The sequence below is a fragment of the Euphorbia lathyris genome, chromosome 7 (genome assembly GCF_963576675.1).
Source record: "Euphorbia lathyris chromosome 7, ddEupLath1.1, whole genome shotgun sequence".
Taxonomy (NCBI): Eukaryota; Viridiplantae; Streptophyta; class Magnoliopsida; order Malpighiales; family Euphorbiaceae; genus Euphorbia; species Euphorbia lathyris.
Window position 1 is genome coordinate 66,156,907 of NC_088916.1, and position 21,964 is coordinate 66,178,870.

At 32.7% G+C, this 21,964-nt stretch overlaps 2 protein-coding genes across 3 annotated transcripts; one reads left to right on the top strand and one right to left on the bottom strand.

Moving 5' to 3' along the window:
* The first annotated feature begins 16,568 nt into the window (after positions 1–16,568).
* Positions 16,569–16,905, top strand: LOC136200451 (auxin-responsive protein SAUR22). The gene has a single exon (XM_065990828.1). It carries the CDS (start codon positions 16,573–16,575, stop codon positions 16,903–16,905), a length of 333 nt encoding a protein of 110 aa, XP_065846900.1. The 5' UTR covers positions 16,569–16,572.
* Positions 16,906–18,126: 1,221 nt separating this feature from the next.
* Positions 18,127–21,654, bottom strand: LOC136235729 (probable CoA ligase CCL5). Of its 2 annotated transcripts, XM_066025635.1 has the most exons (6): positions 20,346–21,654; positions 19,417–19,562; positions 18,804–18,871; positions 18,547–18,649; positions 18,341–18,457; positions 18,127–18,268 (listed from the first exon to the last, which is right to left on the bottom strand). In XM_066025635.1, exons 1-5 carry the CDS (start codon positions 21,577–21,579, stop codon positions 18,344–18,346), a joined length of 1,665 nt encoding a protein of 554 aa, XP_065881707.1. In that variant the 5' UTR covers positions 21,580–21,654; the 3' UTR covers positions 18,127–18,268; positions 18,341–18,343. The 2 variants fall into 2 exon arrangements, with proteins under 2 accessions (XP_065881707.1, XP_065881706.1); XM_066025634.1 differs by having other exon boundaries at positions 18,127–18,457; positions 20,346–21,653.
* Between the last annotated feature and the right edge of the window lie 310 nt (positions 21,655–21,964).

Here is a 21,964-nt window from a genome sequence, read left to right on the forward strand (position 1 = left end):
TATGACACTTTAAATAATTATTATATTATTGACTTAGAATCCTATAAGATCAAAATTGCTTTGCTAAGTTTGAGGGATATCAGTTTCCTTGTCTATTTCTATTTATACAAGTTATTAGGGTTAAGCCCATACTAATCACATGACTAAACATTCAACCCATATATAGCATATATGTTGAAGACCAAAACACCTCCTCAAGTTGGAACAATTAGATCACGGATGCTCAACTTCCAAAATAAGTATAAAAATGGTCATTTCCCATAATGGCAATCCACCTCTATGTGCGTACGCTCGTTAAAAACTAGATTTTATGCAATATGGAGTGTAGACTTATTGTCACATGTAATCACTGCCATAGAGCGATATTTCACCTCTGTGGATGAGCGAGATATTCCGCCTCTGCGGATGAGCGAGATATTGTATGTTGTTTTTTGGTTTTCCATGAGATAAGAGACAACCAAGAAAGATAAGTCAATCAGTAAGTGAACGATGTGTGAAATGACAACTGGTCCAATAAAAATCACACCACCCAGTCAGGTACAAATCACAATCTGACTTTAACAAAATACCTTGCCCCAAACATCATTTCAAATACTGAACAACATTAAGAACCGCATCCTAGTGCTCTTGTCGCGGTTCTTGCATAAATTGTGCAAGGATGTAAACTGACCAGATCAAGTCAAGTAAAGGATAGATAATTGAGTTGGCCAACAAGATGATGATACCTTTCTGGATCATTGAGGGGAGCCCCAGTAGCAAAAGCCAAAGTATGATTTTGTTCAATCGAAAAGCTAGAAGGCTTTGCACTGAGCAGACCTGTTTCCGCAATTATATCAAGTGTGTAATACATTGACACAGGAAAATACCCTCGGGAATACGAGCCACTTCAATTCCTAAAACATATTTCAAATGTCCCAGATCTTTCATATAAAAGAATGCACTTAAATACTTCTTGAAATCAGCAGTAGCAGAAGAATTATTAGCAGAAATTATCAGATTATAGACATAAACAAAAACGTTTAAGTGTACCTTTCCCTTTTGGAGAGTGAATAAGGAGTAGTAGGAGTATGACTGAAGGAAACTATATTGTTTTAAAGAAGTCGCTAACTTAGCAAACCAGCACCTCGGGGCTTAGCAAAAGCCACAGAGAGATTTCTTCAGACAACAAACCATACCAGGTTGTCCCCCCACTAAAACCATGTGGTAATTTCATATGAACTTCCTCATCAAGGTCACTATGAAGAAAGGCATTATGAACATCCATCTGATGTAATTCCCAATTTTTAGCAGCCGCAACAGTAAGAAAGGCATGGAAGATGACCATTTTCGCAACTCACATTTCAGTGCAATCAATGCCTTCAACTTGATGAATACCAAAAATGAACAGGCGTGCCTTAAGCCGCTCGATTGTGCCATCCGTATGATACTTGATTTTATAGACCTATTTACATCTGAGAACCTTCTTGCTTAAGGATAATTCCTCCAGCACCCATGTCTTATTACTTCTAAAGCCCCAATTTCCTTCTGCATTGCTTCACGCCAACCGACATCTTTCATTGCTTCATTAAAAGTATGTGGCTTAATACCTGATATAACATCTGCAAGAAATATATGGTGTCATAGAGAAAAAGTTCACATTTCACAAAACGTGCTATAGGATGGAAGGTACATGAATGACCAGAAGGCACAGATCGGGGAGGGACTCATTTTTCTGAACAGTGTGCATAAGTCTTTCACCTAACCTAGAAGATGTTTTGCATGAAAGTCACGACCCGTAACAGTGACATGTTGATGAAGTAGGGGAAGTGTGCTAGTAGACATACCCACTGGTGAGGGTAACATACCAACTGCCAGAGTTGGATAGGTAGTGAAGGGGGTTGCATCATCATTTTCTATATCTAAAACCTCATGAGCCACATCATTATCGCCCAACACTGTCTCCATATCTGCCAATAAATCATCATCAATGGCCCCGCTTATTTTTATAGCATAAATACAAGTTTTGGCAGTAGGAAAAGGGATCAAACTCAATCAACAATCAATCAAAAAAACCAACAACAAATCTCAACAATGACTCAAAAGTCTTAGAAAAATCTCTACAACAATTATTGCCAATTTCTTTCAATTTTCAATTGCACTTTCTTTCAATTGTCAATTCCAAGTTCTTTCAATTCAATTCTTATATCTGTAATCCTTTCAATTTTAGAATCTCAATTTCGATTATTCAAGCATTCCTTTTTATTCTTAATTTCAAATTCATCATCGTTTTCTTAAATTAATCTCGATATCCGTAGATATAATTGATGAACTTTAAGCTTTTTTTCATGTCCTTTAAGCTTTCACATAATCTTTTGATTTAGAAGTCAGATTTCCAATTTTTGTAAGTTTTCAACAAATTTTCTGGCACGCTCGCAATCCAATTCACTCAAAAAAGGCGTTAAACAATGAGTAATCCAGGGGAAGCACAATATAAGGCCATTGTGAGAATGATAAGGTATTTACGGTACACTCATGATTATGGATTGCACTATACAAGAGAACCTACAATGTTAGAAGGATTCTTTTATGTGAGTTGGATAGTTGATATTAAAGATTCTAAAGCTATGAGTGGGTACGTGTTTACTCTAAGAGGAGGAGTAGTATCCTGGAAATCCTTAAGACAAACGATAATAACCAAATCCATTATGTAGTCTGAGTTTGTATCTATGGATAAAGCTGGAGAAGAAGCTGAGTGATCACGAAACTTCTTAGAGGATATTCCAGATGGCCTAAACATATTTCCACATGTAACATTGTTATAATCAAGCAGTGATTAACATGGCACATTGTATAATAGTAAAAATCAACATATGCGTCTTCAACACAACACTATTAGACAATGGTTCTCAACACATGTCATAACTATTGATTTTGTAGGATCAAATGATAACACTATGGATCCACTAACCAAAGGTTTAAATAGAGTTTGGGTTGAAAACGCATCAAAAAATAGGACTAAAACCCATTAATATTTAAGGCGTTATGTGAAGGAAAACCCTACCTTATTGACTAGAGATCCCCAAGACCTAGGTTCAAAGGGACAACCTAATTCTATAAACCTTGTTAGTTCATTGTAGGGGGGTCACCCCGAGCCCATTCCTATGATGTAAATAGTGATGTAAGAACGAGAAAGGTTAAGTTATGCTTGTTTAAGCTTATAGATTTTAGTGATTCTTTGTGCATCTAGTGTTTGAGCAAAAGAAACCACCTACTTGAGAGTAAAGTGGAGTTGCTTCAAAAAAGACTAATGTGGCTTAGTGTTCTTAAACTTTTGTAGAACCAAGAGATGTTCATGACCATAATGAACATAACCGTGACAACCAAAAATCGCGGTATGTTGGTATTTGTATGGAGTATATCATCGTTTACAGAAACGGTAGAATAGTTCAAGGACATCGCGTCTACTAGTCGGCTAGTAAATGAAATATACTTTCATAAGGGAAGGTTCAAGGGTCTTTCCTACCTATCCTATGCAGATATCAGCAACAGATAGTTATCACTATATCGAATTCCTTTTCGCTTTGAATTTCATTCATGTGGAGGATTGTTGGAAAATTGAGTACATATAACATTTTATATGTTATTTTTTCATCATTTCGAGGCTTCAATATACAAAGGATAAAATGGTAATTTAAATAATTTTAACACGTAAACATATTATGCCATGAGAGCTTCAATCGGTATATCATACATTCAAACCAAACAAGTGGTGAATGAGAAATTAAAGCTCAAAGTGAACCACTTGGAATTATTTGCATTCACTTGGTATATTAATTACATTCAAATGTTGAAAGTAATTGCATTCAATTGGCTGATTAATTACATGAATTAATCTGTCTATAATGGTTTTTCCAACACCTTTATATGGATAAGCCTGCATCAGTTTGTCTTTGGCCAGTAGAGATAAATCGCATCTTCTCAAATCTTTATTCCAGCAGACTGATCTTCTTCTTCTACTACTTCCTCTTTTTGCCTCCTGTTGGGGTTTAGTGTCCTATAGACAATTGTTCTAGGATACAAACTTAATGTAAATGAATTGTTCTTTATATCATTTATTTAATGAGATATATGTTTTATAACTATATAAAGGCAATCCCTTTTAAGCACTAAATAAAGTCTAATAAAAGGAAATCCGTAAGTTTATTTAAAGTGATTATAAAGTGTTCATACAAGCATGAAGTGAGACAAAACTTTACAGTAAACTGATAAACTTAAAACCACCTCAAGTCAAGTGATATGTTTGGGATTGACATATCACTGTTGAGACTTGTATGTAACAATGTCTTCTGTCCGACAGAAAGCTGATCTCACAAGCTTCATATATACAGATATCTGGACAGTTACATAGATCCGATGAAACGTTGTTCATTAGGATTGGGGATCCGATTTGAGATAACAGGATGGGTAGATTCATCCTTGTCACCTGTTCATCTCATTGGTATTAATAGGTATAACTAATCCTCAGACTCAAAAGAATATTAATTGGTGTGCTGGATTACGGAATGTGATGCTTTGACTCTGGTGTAACACGATCCTTAACAGAGATGACTCTGGGGTGTGAACAGTAGACGTTGGGTATCACATGAAGTAATTGCGGAGTCGTTATATATTGGATTGAGCATTTATCACTCCCGATAAATGGGAGATACATCCATGGATCGCTTGTGGAAGACTCGACTCTAAATCCTTGCAAGGTGATAGCTTAAGAGTAAGAAATACAGATTTCACTTAACCTATCTTTTTGAGTTGACTCGGCCTGTACAAGTAAAACGAACGTCTCGCTATATGTGACTTGACATCACCCATAGTCATAAGATTCAGTTCAAGGATGTAGTTGATAAAGGATCGAATTATACTGTAACTAATACGGAAAGGTTAACGACAGAATCAACCTGTCTTCTTATAGCTCTGGGGGAATGATTACGGACTTGCTAATCACATACTCTGTACATCATTCCGTTATGCAAAGATTAAATATAATTCTTTGAAAATTAATTTAATAACGTTGCATATGGCTAGAAGCAATAAGAACCTAATGGATCACACATAAGACTTGGAACCTAAAAGAGAGATAGATGTTAATTAATTGATAGAAGCCCAATTGAGCCCAATAAGGCCCATGGACATAAGGGGGTCGAAATTCATGTAGTGATATACATGAATAATTAATTTGATTTTGTTAATCCTAATTAGATTAGGAATATGAATTAAATTAATTAAGAGATAATTAAGTTATGAGTTTTAATTAGATTAATATACTCCTATTATTATCCAATAAGGTTATTATTATTATCCTTAATATATTATATATATAGTGAGATAATAATTAGGAATTCTATTCCGAATGGAATTCCTATTCAGTAACCTAATTCTATCTAACTAGGGATTAGATACAAGAGATTATAAATACCCCTTCCCTTGAGATTTTCGAAATCCAAGCAAACCATACCCTACTTGTGATTTTCGAAATTCACCTAGTCCAAGAGAGAGAAAATTCGACACCCCTAGTTCGAGGATGAGATTTCTCTACGGCTTCGTTTGATCAATTAATTTTCATCTATTTCTTTTATCCTTGATCTTGTGTTGATTAGTTAGAGGCAATCTACTTTGGTTGCTATTCAACGGTTGATACTAAATTAATCTTCCCGTGTTTTATTTCGTGTTTGGAAACTCGAAGAAGAAAAACAAAAGGGAGAAATTCGTTTTGCTACTCCTACATCAGGTCAGTTCACGATTTCGCGGATTCCTGGAGATTGAACCGTTGGATCGTCGCGATTTTTGGACAGGAGCTTCTAGACATATTCTTCCACGTTTCCACCGAAGGGATTGTCGTTCGGAGGTCTGGAAGGTCTGTTTCGGATAGGGGCAGATTGGTAGACAGTTTCTATCTCTTTTGAAGTTGTGGGTACTTCGTTTGCAACGGTAGATAGAACTTCTAAAAGGTATTTCTTCTTATCCTTCTTTATATGAAATAACGGTTAACGGATCTTGTGGTTAAATGGAAATAAGTTAAAAAATTTATATTTCCGCTGCTATACCTTAGCCTAATTTCCAACAGTGGTATCAGAGCCATCGTTAAATCCGTTATTTCATATATGAAAATTTAGAAGTTTTTCAATAGGATTGAATAAATATTTACAGTTAGGATTAATTAACATATTGTTTTGATTAATTAATTTTAAAGATAAATAAGTTTTAATTAATTGTTAATTAAAACAGATTATGCGTATTTTCCTAATTATTTTGGTTGATAATCATTATAACAAAATCTATTAGTTTTATAGTTAGATTGATAAAATCAGTTTTATTAATTCTAAAGATAAAACGGAAATCTATAGTAGTTTTTTCTATTTTCTGAAAATCGTTTTAAAACAGTTTTAGAACTGATATATATATATATATATATTTAAAACCGTTTTTATATTTAAATATATATGTTTCAGAAATTGATAGTTTTCTGTTTTGATTATCGAATGAAAATTTGTTTAAAAGTTTGTTTTACCAATTTGTAAATCAAAATGTTAAATGAATTAAAATCAAAATAATTGAGACGTGCATAATTAAAGTTTTGTATAGTTATATTAATCTAAAGATTAATATAAAAGATACGAAACTATTAGAAGTAAAATTGGATGAAAGTTAATTGATAAGTTAATGTGATTAATATAAATATTACATAAGATAGTTATGTAATCAACCAATTAAATTTATTTAATTGAGTCTATGTATGTTTGGAGTTATGGACATATTTGGACCCTCTTTAGTCTTTTGGTATTTTTGAAATAGGGCATGCGAGTCCTACATTTCTACTATCTATTGTAATTTCTCCTCTCATATGATTGCCTTCAATTCAATTGAAGTTTTCTTTAGTAGTATAGAAATTAATATGTAATTTCAAGGCGCCATGGAGAAGACGGAGGACCTAAAGAGAAATATATAATAGTTAGTATTTCCTTAGGTTTGCCCTTTTATTCCGTCTCTGGCTCGACGGAATAATTTAGATGATATGTCCATAACGCCAATGTATGTGAATGTATGTGTCTGATGTATGCTAAAGCAAATCAAGACTAAGTTAGATTATGAGACCTAAAATAAAATCCCTCATTAAAAAGTTAAGTAAATAAACAAGTTATTAAAATCGGTTGCCCCTCCCTAATATTATAATTCAGCCAGCAGTGCTGAGGGCCCTTGGGTTGTTGAGTAAACTCAAGCTCGGGGTCCTTTCGGTAACACCTGAATTATCGAAAATCATTTTTCATGAATATGAGGTAATACTTAAATTAGATTGTGATAATTGGATGAGTAAACTCATGTTGTCATAAACTAATGGGCAAGACGGTTGGGATTAATATGAATAGCATATTAGTTACTAATGTGGTTAGTAACCCAATAACCTAGGAATCACATTAAAGATGTGATTGATTACATGAATCTACCTAATGAATGAGACTAGCTTGTTGAGTAAACTCAAGGCGAAATCTCAAGAGTTAGGATCCTAGCTCACTAAAGGATTTGTGAAATTCTTCGAATTAATATGGAGGGCTATTAATTTGACAAAATAGTGGGAGCAATCTAAAATAAACTAAAAGGCCTATAATTTTAGATGGATATACTTTAAGCAAATGAATGACATACGTTTACTCTTTCTCACTCTCAGGTTTAATTAAACCCACTCTTATAATCATGACTAAAACCAATCTGCAAAACATTCTTACCGATAACAAATTGAATGGTTCAAACTTCACCGACTTGGTATATTAATTACATTCAAATGTTGAAAGTAATTGCATTCAATTGGCTGATTAATTACATGAATTAATCTGTCTATAATGGTTTTTCCAACACCTTTATATGGATAAGCCTGCATCAGTTTGTCTTTGGCCAGTAGAGATAAATCGCATCTTCTCAAATCTTTATTCCAGCAGACTGTTCTTCTTCTTCTACTACTTCCTCTTTTTGCCTCTGATGATAACTTTGCACGTGGTTAGAGTTCGTTAATGGAATCCGTTGTATTTTGGAAGACGACCACCAATTACAGTGTAATCTGTCGTAAGAAAACTGGTTGTTCAGGCCTTGGATTCAATAACCTTTTTCCTTCATTTTTCGGTTCGGCAAAGGTTTCCATTTCACTTAGTTTCAATTAATTTCAGTTTTGTTTCATGTAACTTCACTTCAATTTCAGTCAGTTTCAGTTATGTTAATATATATTCTATAATTGTTTTACATATTATTAATATTATATCTTTGTTTACGTTTTTGGATTGCTCGTATCATTACAAGAAGAAATTACTAAATCTACCATTATAGATCAATCAAAAATTTATTCAATAAAGGAAAAAGCAAAATAAAACAAAGAAAAAACTTATCTTCCAACTAAAAGCCAAAAGAAAACCCCAAAACTTGAATCTTCGACGGCTAGATTTTTTGGTTGCACCTTATCTTTTGGTTGGGAATGTAAAATTAAACTTTTTATTTATCATATGAATAAAATTAAATTTTTTCAACAAGTAAAATTTGGTACTTATTCCTTGAAATATTGAGGTTTGTAGGGCATGATGCTAGCTAGCAAGCTTGGTAGAGAAGTGATGCTATAAGTGGATCAAATTTGAAGTAAGGTTGTGGTTTGTTTGAAGTGAGGGACACAATAAGCAGTTATAATTTCTGTATTATTTGAAAAGGGAAATGAATTCTATGTTTTTATGGGCAGATACATATATGGTCTATTTCCTCATAATTGCCCAAACAGATTGTACTTGTTTTTCCTTTTAATGTGAAAAACATCACATCCAATTCTTCCAAAATAAATATCACCTCAATCATTGATATCCATAATCTAGTTGTAGTTTTTCCTCTCTATAGTTATACTATTTTATTTTTCTATATTCATTGCAATAACTTAATGGTACATTTTACCTCTGATCAAGTGAAAATGAATGATGACGGTCTCCGATGAAAATATCCAAGAATTAAAGTTCTTTAGAAACACATTTTTCATGTAACTACTATTTTCAATTTTTCAAATCATCATTTTTGGAACTTTCTCTCTCAAGTAAACAACAGTTAGATGATCTCGAAGTCAAAAAGTTCAAGAAATTGAAATGGTACAACAGAATAAACAGATCTTTGTTACTAATAGTTGATTCAACGCACGAATATCCTAATTAGTAACTTTCAAAATTTTGAAGAACTATAGTAATGTGAAAATTCACAAATTCATTACTCAAATCCCATTTTTTATGATGAAAATAAACCGTGGCAAAAACTTAACTCTAAAACAGAAACTAAATAGGAAATGAAAAGAGAAAAGGAGAATTCCTAAAATTAATACCAAATTAATTGCAATTAATACTAATCCTCTATGAGGCGTTTGGTATTCTATTGGGATAGGGATAGGGATAAAGGTTGGGATAGGGATAAAGATAAATGGTTGGGATAAGGATAAAAATATGATAGTTGAGAATTATTATTCAATGTTTGGTACATGGGATAGGAATGGGGATAAAATAATACATTTTACTATTTTAACCTCATTTAAACTACATAAAGTTAATTTGAGGGATAAGATGGACTTTTTCATCCTATTAAAATCGCAGGAGCTTATTCCACCTCCTTATACCACCCCCCTCCTGGGTATAGGATTTGAGGGATAAGAAGTTTATCCCTCATCCGTCTCACTCTTCTATCTCCCAAATAAACACGGGATAATTTATCTCGTGTTTTTTATCCCTATCCCACCTTCTATATCCCTTCTAACAAACACCCCGCTAAGAAACAATAGATTGTAATTAATACTAGAAAAAAACAGTAAATTGTAATTGACACTAAATTAAAATTAAAAAGGAGAATGGAATTAATTAATTCAAAAATTTTAACCGAAATGCAACTACTTCATATTTTTCCATAAACTTTACAACTTACTCTTCAACCGCATCATTAATGATGAAGTGGCAATTGTATAATTTCTTTCAAGTGGTGGATCTTCGGACGTATCAAAATAGGCATATGATTATTGGGGAAGTATCAATTTATACTACACGTATAAAATAGCACCAATATAGACTTAATGTTTTAAAAAATGTACAAATTTAGGCCTCGATAACGGAACGAGACACGTCATTGATATTAGTCCGTTAAGTTCTGTCAATTGTATGTGGAGAGAGAAATCAGAACTTAACAGAGTAATAGGAATTACATGTCCAATCCGTTATCAAGACCTAAATTGATACCGTTTTTTAAATGTTAAGCCTATATTGGTGCTATTTTGTACGTGGGGTCTAAATTAATACTTCCCCAAAATCTATAGACCTATTTTGATATTGTTATTTTCTAACTAAAGAAAGCAGAAAACAAACAAAAAAAAACAGTAGCTATCCAGGCATCTGCCTGGGAAAGCAGGTTTCAACATTATCATCAAGCAACGTCCTGTAACACACTCCTGAGGCCTTAAAAGATTAAGGGGGCGTTTGGTTCACGTAGGGGTAATATAATGGAATTAAGAAAGGGAAACAAGGAGAAAGGAATGTAATCATCCTGATTTCCCTTGTCTGTTCCCTTTCAGTTCCACAAAGGGAATGATATTCTTCTAATTCCCTTTGTGGCTGTTTGGTTCAAACGAGCTAATAAATTAAAGTTGTGTTTTTAACAACAATTTCCATACATTCATGTGTTTGTATAATAAATTAATCACATGTAAATATAAGAATTAAAATCAATTACTTCAACCATTAAAATAAAAAGATAATGTAACACATGAAACTGAAATAAAATTAATCGTAAAAAATGCATAAATATTCTATTTTAAAGAGAATAATAATTTTAAAATAATTAAAAAATAAATACTAAAACTGAATAATATGAAAAAGAAAAACAAATTTGGTCAAAATTATTTGTATGGTAAAAAAAGTAAATATAAATAAGTATAAGGATCAAAAGTAAAATTAGTCTAGGGATAAAAAAAATATAAATAAATAAGTATAATGATCAAAATAAAAATACAAAAGTAAAATTTAGTTAAAAATATTTTTTAAGAAAAAAATTAAAAATATATAAGTAAAATGATCAAAAGTGAAATTAACCTAGTGATAAAAGAAGTAAAAGTAAATAAATATATCAACTAAAATAAAAAAATTAAAAAGTAAAATAGAGACTAAAGTAGAATTTTACAAGAAGGGTAATTTTTAAGTTAGTAGGAGAGGGGAAAGGGAATAGAAAACCTTAACGAGGGGTTTGACATTTGAGCAGAATATGGATAGGGATAAATGTTGGGATAAGGATAAGGATAAATAATTGAGATAGAGATAAAAATAAGATACTGGAATTAATTATCGCATGTTTGTTATGTGGGATAGGGACAGAGATAAAATAATGCATTTTACTATATTACCTTTATCCAATTTTAAATACATTAAATTGAAGGGTAAATAATTATAAGGTCCTTATGTTTTTACTTAACACGCTAATAGGTCCATCATAATATTATAAGGTCCTTAAGTTTTATCTTAATCAATTTTTTAGTCCTTCCTTTTGTTTTTGTAAATGAAATTCTAAAATTACCCTTAGTTATATGTGTAAAAAAAAATTCTTTTAGTTTCAAATTTAATCTAATTAATTTTAATGAAGTTTTTGAATTACATATACACCTAAATTAATATAATTGAAAAAATATATTATTAATTTTCTTATTATTTTTTTATTGTTTTTTAATATAAATTATTTAAACTAACATTAAATATTATTATAAATTTTTTAAAAATCATGTATATATTTTTTTTCATTCGTAAAATTTATTAAAATTGTAAAAACCTTTTACAGTGATAGTTTTAGTTCTATTTTAATAATTTTTGAAATATTTTTCATTCTTTTTTTAATCAATAAAATTTGCGTTATTAAATTAAAGTCCTATAATTATATAAAAATTAATAAATCAATTACTTTATATTGGAGTTTATATTCGAGAGATTGTGAATGTGTAGGAAAAAAGAGAAAAAAATATAAAATAAGAAAAATAGATATTTTATTGTTAAAAAATAAAGTAAAGGGTAATTTTGATATTTTAAAATTTATTTAGTATAGTTTGACCATTGACCCAAACATAAGGACTAATAAGGAGTTAACAAAAACAAAAACTGAAGGACTATATAATTATTTCTAAGAACACAGGGACTAAGTAGTGTATTAGATAAAAACATAGGGACTTTATAATTATTTACCCTAAATTGAATTATCTTGCAGGGATAACTTCGTCTTTTCATCTAACTCTTCTAATCCCAGATCTAATACCAAATATAAGTTTGATGGGATAAAATCATTATCCCTCTCATTATCTCACCCTCTATTTTATAAACAAACAAGGGATAACTCATTTTAAATTTTTTATCCTTATCCTTATACCTTTATCCCCTCAAACAAACGGCTCGTAGGGGGTTTGCGGGAATAAAATTAGAAGAGTTAGGGGTAAACCTCAAAACTGAAAATAGGTAAAGAGAATGATTGAATTGATAAAACAAACACCAACAAATGGAATGAATGTTTATCTTTCCCTTATCCTTTCCTGAAACCCTCGAAACAAACACCTCCTAGAAGTCTAATTTAACATATATCTTCTGAATTTAATATATCTTTTGGATTCTATCAAAACAAAATTATATATATTTATATATATATATATATATATATATAAAGAAAATAATACGCTTGATAACACAACCGAGAGTGATGTTGTCCAAAATAATTTAAATCAAACATTACATTACATGTATATTTGTAGGACTTAAATGATTAATGGACACAAAGAATTCGTTGGTATGCACGATTATTCTAAAAGTATACTGTACTAAAATAGTATCTTTTTACACACTATTCAAAATCAAGGTTTTTTATAATATTCAAAAATTATAATTTTACACATGATTAATTAATAATCATTAATTAGGAATATTAATAGTTAATATTAACAATTTCCTCTTCTCGTGGCTTTTAGGATCACAACACAAGTATCATGATCCAAGTCATATCAAATTGTTATAGAACTCAAACTTGGTAGATGGTATATGTTTAATGGTCATGTACTTTCATAAGTATGAATCTTATTCATCAAAATTTGGCCCTACGCTCACAACTTTCTGAAGAAAAAAAATGATATTATATGTCATTTGGTTCTGTTCTTTCATAAAACATTAAATTATTTATCAAATATATAGCGTTTTTGGTATTATAATTAACGTACAAGCCTTGCCTTTGGCAATCTCCTAACAGAGATGGTCTCTTTGGCAATCTCCTCCTAATCTCATTTGAGAGACATGTGGATAATGTTGAGAGTTTTTTTTTTTTTTATCTAGTTGCTTCTACTGCTCCTCCGTTATAGAAGTAGACTCATATCCAATCCTTTCAAGCGCCTCCCTCGTCCATCTTGGATTAGTATAGCACGCATCTTTAGTTTCCATAGACCGAAATTCGATGATCTATCAAACTTTTCAATATCAAATTGTTTAGCTAAAACCATGTCTAATAAATAATTAATTTATTAAAGAACATGGCACTCTGATGCCACTTGTTAGGATATTATGACCGTATTATGTGAATTAATCGAACAATTGAAAATAAAATAGAATAAACAACATAAAAAAATTACATGGTTCAGACAATTCGTGTCTACTTTCACGGGAGAGGAGAAGCTTTTATTATTGGAGCAACCAATAACAACTTACAATATAAATTTACGAAACCTCACAAACCCAAAAAATTTCCTATAAATTTTAAGCCCAAATGTTTTCTAACTCTCTATTTTTTCTTTATTCTCAAATGATTTAAATCAAACATTACATGCCTATTTTAGAGGCTATTTAAAGGAAACACAAAACTTATTTATATGTCCAATTATTACAGAAGCATGTTTTCACACTGTTCAAAAATTATACTTTTTACACATGACTAATTAATAGTTAATATATGAGATAGATTCTAAATTTGCTCCTAACATATTTAGAGAAGTGCCTCCTAATGTCAAAAATGGTAAAATTTTAACATTAATATTTTCAACGTGAAACAAATTTGGGCTCGGACAATAGCAGTGTCAATCTCGACTGTTCATGAGTGCAAAAAATAAACCTAACTCGTATGAGTTTTTTTTTTTTTACCTCTAGCCTGGCCAAAATGATACCATTAATTTTCATCTGAATTGGGGTAAAAAAGATTAAAATGCATGACCCTTCATATGTAGAGGTGCAATCATCACCATATAGATGAAGATAGAGGGGTGCACAGAGGTGCTTTCAGACGACTGGGACGTGCTGCCCTTGTGCCCGTCTCTGGCTTCATGGTGGAGTGAAAAGTGATAATGGTTAGTCAATGGTTTTTTATGTTAAAAAGTATAAAGTTCTATAACTTTTATATTATATTTAAAGTTTAATATCATACCATGAAAACGAGCACACTTCAATAGCCATAGGTGAAATTAACCCCTTAAAAATGTAAATTACTGTTCATATTTGAAGTATGTCCAAGGCGATGGCTATTCAAGCATAGCCGGGGGAATTTTCGTCCCATTGACGAACCTAATCCTACTTTGGTGGGAAAAAAAGAAACAAATGTCCCAAGTTATATTTTGAGCTTAAACTGAAGGGCATTTTCACAAAGGGCCACGATTCTACATCTATGATAAAAAGGACCCCATGACTCTTGAGCCCTGTTCCATCAAATAGAAGCACACCAACTAATTAGAAGATCCTTAACTTCTTATCCATGTTATATAGCCTTCCTTAACTTATTATTCGATCATATTTGCTTTTCCAATCGGTTCGTTATGCCTCGAACATTTGATAATATTTTGACATCTAATATTAATATATTGACATGTGACATGGAAATAATTAATTAGATTTAAAAAAAACAAAAAAAAAAGAAAAAGTAAAAACCAAATCCTTTAAACTATAATTTATTAAATTTAAGTGTTAAAATATCATTACGTATTATTCAACTTGGATGAAATTTCACCAATTAGAATAAATTAGAAATTAAATGTGACTAAATAATAAATCAAATGTCAACTGTCGAACCAAATATAAAATAATGATTTAAGCCGTGTATATGTAATATTGATTCTACATTTTTTTGTTTGTTCTAATGACTTAATTAATTTCGACCCTTTCTTCTAATGTTACTATATTTTTTAAAATTATTATTTGGTTATAAAAAGAAAACAATTAATAAGTTTTGCAATTTTCTTATTTAATAAAATATTATTCATAAAAGAAGATCGAGATTGATTCCCTTTATGTGATTTCTCAGGTAAATTACACTCATATTCACTGAACTTTGCCCATTACACATTGTGGTTAAAATAAACTTTACATTTTTTAACACCAATGGCCACGGAACTTTAATTAATTCCTCAAAATGACTGTTAACAACCTTAAAATAAAAATATTCGAGAATTAAAATTGTTCAAAACGACATTACCATAAACCCACATTTTTTATTTTTCAAAATCTCCTTTTTTGAGATTTCTCTCTCTATAAATTCACTCTCTTTCCTAATAAAAAAAACACCTAAATGGCCTCAAAACGAAAATGTTCAAAAATTAAAGTTCCTTAGAATGTCATTAATTATTCGAATTTTTTATTTTGAGACGTTGAGTGACCATCCCTGTTAAAAAGTGTAAAATTCAGTGGTCATACCATTAAGAATTGAAATTCAGGGCCATAATGTTAAAAAGAGCAGTCACAAGAGATTTTCCTCCTACTAAAATTTACTCTGTTATATTTTATACTTCAATTGTTTCTAACTAATTCATGTTTTTACTTTAATTTGTGAAGTCCATAAGAGTAAATATTCAGAACTAAAATAAACTGAGTAATAAATCTAATAAACTCTCATGAATAAGAATAAAACTATTAAACTTATTTAATTTACTGTCAGATATTTGTTATTGCTAGTGTTCAGTTTGAGCTGAGCTTTTAGCTAAAACGGTTCCTTGACATGGTATCAGAGCCAGTGTGACCAAATGGTCCAGGGTTCGATTCCTTGACAGCCAGTATATTAGGCTAGAAAAATTGCTATAAGCAAATGTTTTTTTTTTTAATGTTAACTAAATATTTGAAGTAAATTAGCAAAAATGAGTTACTAATAAGAAAATCAAACCGACAAGTAATTCTAAAATTCCAAACCTCCACTAGCTAAAATATTCCAAATCAAAAAAAGTTTCATCATTCTTCTATTACTTGAGAACTCACCACACCACCACCATCAACGAGGCTCAGCTCAAGTGAATGAGCTGATATTATAAGTTATAGACAAAACTCAAAAGTTCGTTTTCAGTTATAATTGAAAACACAACCTTTTTTTCTACCTCTTGCTGCCATACAAAAGGTTCGGTCCCAAACATTATCATATATCACAAGAAACCCATTCTCTCCATACATATGCAATCTACCTACTTGCCTTGTCTTCTTAATTTTCTTTTTTACCCAATCCTCTAACTGCCTATAAGAATCATGAGTTAAAAAGCAAAATTAAATTAAAATTCCAACTTACAAGATGAGCAAGAAGATACTAAGTGAGATGGTTCAGAAATGGAGCAAAAGAAAGAAAGGTCATTTTGCAGTTTACACTAAAGAAGGCAAGAAATTTCTTGTGCCTTTGTGTTATTTGAATCATCCTATTTTCAGGGTTCTACTAGAAATGGCTGAGGATGAATTTGGAACTGCAATTCGTGGTCCACTTCAAGTTCCTTGTGAGGAAGAATTCATGCTGTATATTTTCACTCTAATGGGGAAGAATATTCCTTCTGTCCAAGTAGAAAGTCATCATCTTATGTCTATTAATAGTTGTGAGGGTGGTATTCCAATATCTTCTCTACTTCCTTGTTAGATTGTACTAGTTATAAGCTCTCTTGCTTCCTTCTATTTTTATTTTGAGGCAGGTGACAGACAACTAACTATTCAGCTAAATTGTTGATATCAGGTTTTTTCTGTTCTTGATTTTGAGTTTCAAAGTTTGTACTTCCAGAGACAATGATAAAATTTGTCCAGGGTCTTACTTATCTCCTTAAATTTTCCTTGATACGGCGTAACAACTTTTTATACCAAACCAAAAAGGATTCAAATTGCAACTAATTCACTCCAAATAAGGATGATTACCTCAAATATACAAGTCATGTAGCTATCTAATTAAGCAAGGTAAGATATTTAAAGCACTCTCATGCTCAAACCATTTGGAACATTTTGGAACATGAAGCAAATGGTGTAACAATTTGGATCAATACCATGTAGTTATTGTCCACTTTGATCCAAATCCAACATCTTGATCCTCGCGGTTTTAAAACGCGTCTACATATATCAAATACTCACCTTACAAATAAACCCCAATCATTCTCTCTCCATTTCCCACATGGGATTCATCATCATCCCTTAGGTGTTGCTCCTTGCTCAGGCCTTGGTACGTCCCCAGAACTACACATCGTACGTGGAGAGTTGGCTCCAACAATAAGTGTAACAGCTATCATGTAGATATTGGCCGCTTTGAGCCTCGCGGTTTTAAAACGTATCTACATGTATTGAATACTCAACTTACTAATAAGACTCGGTCACTCTCTCTTCATTTACGATACGGATTCCGTTCATTCCGGCCCCCCATCTCCAGTGAACTGCTACGCTGGGAGGGAAATGGGCAATTTACACATGCGTATATAAAAAAAAAAAAAAAAACGCTATCTAGACATCCCCAATCCCAATCTTATGGAGACAGAGGGTCGGAACCATCCCTGACCCCTGTCTCCACCCTTGTCCATCTCCATCCCTTAGAGTTGCTCCTTCCTTAGACCTTCTACTCCAGCACCCCCCACTCCAAAACAGGAAATATTGACTCAACATTAAATAAAGACAATGATACTATGTAAATAAAGAGGTAAGTCACCTCAAAAGGTACCACAAAGAAGCAGGATCGTAGCTTCCTAATTAAGTGATATGCGATATTTAACACAAATCCTCACAACTTCATTTATTAATAGAATTTCAACACTTATTACAATGAACCTGTGATGTCCATGCTTCAAGCTCAAAGGGGCATTTGTGTTACGAGATATATCAGAGATTATAATAAAAAACAGTTTTTAGCTCTTTTCTGTCAACTTAAGTTCTAGTGTTCAATTAAGGAACAGAACTGGATCAAATTGGTTTCAAACACTATGCCAAACATGCATGCAGATATACAAAGCCAAGAAGCTGTGCTGTGGCTGAAAAAAGATTATTGAAAATCACGATCTACTTGTTTCCTTTTAACAAATATACAAATATCAAGAACTAACCATTTAAAGTTTAGAGGTTGCTAGCTTAATCAGATCCTTCCTTAGAATCTTGCCGGACGGATTTTTGGGTATGGTAGAAACAAATGCAACTCTCCGAATTCTCTTGTATGGAGCCACCTGGAAATAATTGCAGATCATAATTAGAAGATGAATTTTGCTAAACCATGTTAATTAGAACATAGTCATAACTTATAGTATTAAAGTACCTGTCTTGCTATGAAATCCATTACACCGCCCTCAGATAAATTAGATCCAGCCTTTCTCACCACATATGCCATTGGAACCTGCCCTGCCTCATTGTCAGGAAACCTGAGATGCAATTATTACATTCAGAAAACAAGAATGAAGAAAAGAAACTAAATGGCAGAAAGTGTTTAATCCAAGGATGAAAATGTGGCAAATGAGAGTTCAACTGTGGAAAAAGTATTTGTCATATACAAAATGGAAGAACATATATACTTACGGAATTACAGCAGCATCAGATATTTCGGTATGAGTGAGTAACAAGGCCTCTAGTTCTGCTGGAGGAACCTACAAACAAAGTGAAGGGAGATCATACATATATCAGAATAGCACTTTGATCTTAAGCCCAAAGTCAGCTTTGAACATAAACCTCGTTTAATACAATGGTATTCGTTTCATTTGAATTTGAAACTTGTGTTTTTAACAATTGAAAAGAAGTTTTTCTATAGGCTTAATGTGGCTGTAGAAAAGATGAAATAATGTTCTTCAATTTTGACATTCACAACTAATTAATTTGGTAAGCATAGAGCTTAATACTCTCTCTAGTTAGAATTTATTGCGGGCTCAATCAACAAAAATTGAAAAAATCAAGGACTTGAAAGATGCTCTTTTCCTTGATTAAATCATAATCTCCCTCGGATAATAAGGAAATTCTGCAATGGTTCGGGATTAAACTCTGTCCTCGACCGTTTACGTGGTGACATGTTAACATCAATATTGATATGTCATCTCCTGAGTTGTCTAGGACCAATTGGTCCCGAACAACACATTTAGGTGACTAGTTAGTTACTAATATGTTCAGTAATAAAATGTTAGGGAAATGCATTAATCACCTGATATCCCTTGTATTTAATCAGCTCTTTCAACCGATCAACCACAAAAATAAAGCCATCATCGTCAATGTAGCAAAGATCTCCAGTTCTTAACCATCCCTCGGAATCAAGAGTGGATGATGTAGCTTCAGGATTACTAAAGTAACCTACAAAATAAAACTATTAATGAGATTGCTTGTGCTTAATAGGTTAATTACATATGCCATATATGCTAAAGGGTATTTAAAAGGCTTTAAAGCTTTCTTTCTACTCCACTCTATAATCTATATCATTAGGGGTTAATTATACGCTAGAAATAGAACACTAATGTCATAAAACTTAATTTCTTAACATCAAAATCATCCAACTTTACATTTGATTTTTCCTATAGTCATTTTGCCCAGATTCTAACAATAACAGTCGCAAAAAAGACACGTGGACGACACATAAACCATATTGTTGCACGTGGATTAAAAGATGATGATAATAAAGTCTAGGTTGGTCTTGCCAATCTATCCTTTTCCATAAGGACAATTACTCTTCGTTTTACAACGCGACAAGCTAACGAGGCGGCTCATAGCATAGCTCAATCTTCTCCTTTACATTCTTGTCCCTAGTTTCTTAATATCTGTATTACTTATAGTTCCTTTATGGCTTCTTAATTATAGTTCCTTAAAAAAAAAAAAAAATTGTATATACTATAATATATCCTTCATGTTAGGCCAACTGTACAGAAATAAATAAAAAAATCCACAATGTACCCTGCAAATTTTAGGTTTTTTTCAAATAATATTTTATTAATATTAACTCTAATATCTGCACATGGAATATTCATTTATATTTCATTAATGGAAAAGAAAGAACAGTCACTTATGTTTTATAATTGCACAGAAAGCGACAGATGAATATTTTAAAAGAAAAGAAAAAGCAGCACGGCTATGAGCTCATACCTTTCATGATAGAGGCACCTCTAAGCCAAAGCTCGCCGGTCTGATTTACCGATAAAGCTTCACCGGTCTCTGGATTCACAATTTTGGCCTGCATGCTTGGTGACAACAGCCCCGCCGTACCATACCTTCTACTCTCCTCTAGCGTATCTGTTGATGCACCCATGGCGGTAGATTCCGTCAAGCCATACCCCTGACGAATTGTCACCGTTGGATATTTTTCCACGAACCCCTCGATCACCTCCTTGCTCAGTGGAGCCCCTCCGCTTAAAACTATTTCCAGTGAACTTAAATCGTACTTGGAGTTTATCTGATCAGCGCCGTTGATCATTGCTATTAGTATTGGCGGCACAACTGGAAGATCTGTGGCACGATATCTCTCTATAGTAGATAACATCTCGTGCATCTCGAATTTAGACAGCACTATGATTGTTGATCCTGACGCCAGTATTCCCGTCGCAAACGCCGCTAAGCCGTAGATGTGAAACATAGGGACTGTGCAGATGAATCTATGTTCTCCGTCTCCATTGACTCGTCCGATCACAATTTGAACCATCGCGATTAAGTTACGGTGGGAGGAAACCACTCCCTTGCTTTCTCCAGTCGTACCAGACGAGTATAGCAGAGTGGCTGTGTCGTCGATGTTGACTCGCTCCCTAACTCGGCTTCCACTCGGCTCCTTCCTCATCATCTCACTCAAATTCGCCTCGATTTTCGCATTAGCGTCGACGGAAGTGGAACTTTGGTCGTCTTCGTCGATGAGGATGATCGGGAGATTAGCATTTGACTCGGTGAGTTTGGGAACGAGTTGAGGAGTAGTAAAAGCAATTACAGGATTGGAGTCGGCGATTTGTTTTGCGATTTCACGGGGAGTATTGAGAGGATTGGTGGTGGTGATAATGGCGCCTAGGGACATAACAGAGAGACAAACAACAGGGAAGAAGATGGAGTTAGGGGAAAGAAGAAGAATGACATGACCCTTGCGGACTCCCATATCGGAAAGACAAGCAGCGACGGAATCGACAGCTTTCCATAACTGGACGAAGGTGAGGTGGCGGCCGGTGGCGGCGTCGATGAAGGCTGTTTTGCCATAGTGGGCTTGGGAAGAGATAAAAGTGGTGATATCGAGGGAATCGTTTGGTGGAAACGGAATAGGCTTTCTTTTGCTGTGGAAAATGGAAGTAGATCTACAAAAACCGCTTCTCGGGTGGATCTCGGCGGTGCTACTTTGTGCCATGTTTGGATGTCAGAATGCAAGCTAGGCGACACCAGTGCCCCCCGCTAATAAGAGTAGGAAATGCTTAAAAAAAAAAAGGAAATTGTTTGACTTGGCCACAAAATTTATTAGTCGTTAGATCGTGTGGTTGTTGTCGTTTCCTTTTCAACTCTAATTTTGCACGTGCACTACTATGGCAAATTAGCAATCATATGCTTTTATTATATAAAAATAAAAAATAAATTCTAATCATTTATTCCTTTCAAGAAAATACTAGTAATCATTTATTTTGAAAATACTAGAAGATGCTTAAAAAAAACAAAATACTAGAAGATAATTAATTTTTTTTTATGAAAGAAGATAATTATTTTTAATTGAAAATGAATGCCACTTTTAAAATTGAGGC

Bases quoted from the DNA above. Each gene is read 5' to 3' on its own strand.
- LOC136200451 (XM_065990828.1), top strand. From the start codon at position 16,573: ATGAGCAAGAAGATACTAAGTGAGATGGTTCAGAAATGGAGCAAAAGA.
- LOC136235729 (XM_066025635.1), bottom strand. From the start codon at position 21,579: ATGGCACAAAGTAGCACCGCCGAGATCCACCCGAGAAGCGGTTTTTGT. The intron at 18,650-18,803 runs GTAAGTATATAT...ATTGCATCTCAG, and splicing joins TCTGATGCTGCTGTAATTCC to GTTTCCTGACAATGAGGCAG. The intron at 18,458-18,546 runs GTACTTTAATAC...AATTATTTCCAG, and splicing joins TGGATTTCATAGCAAGACAG to GTGGCTCCATACAAGAGAAT.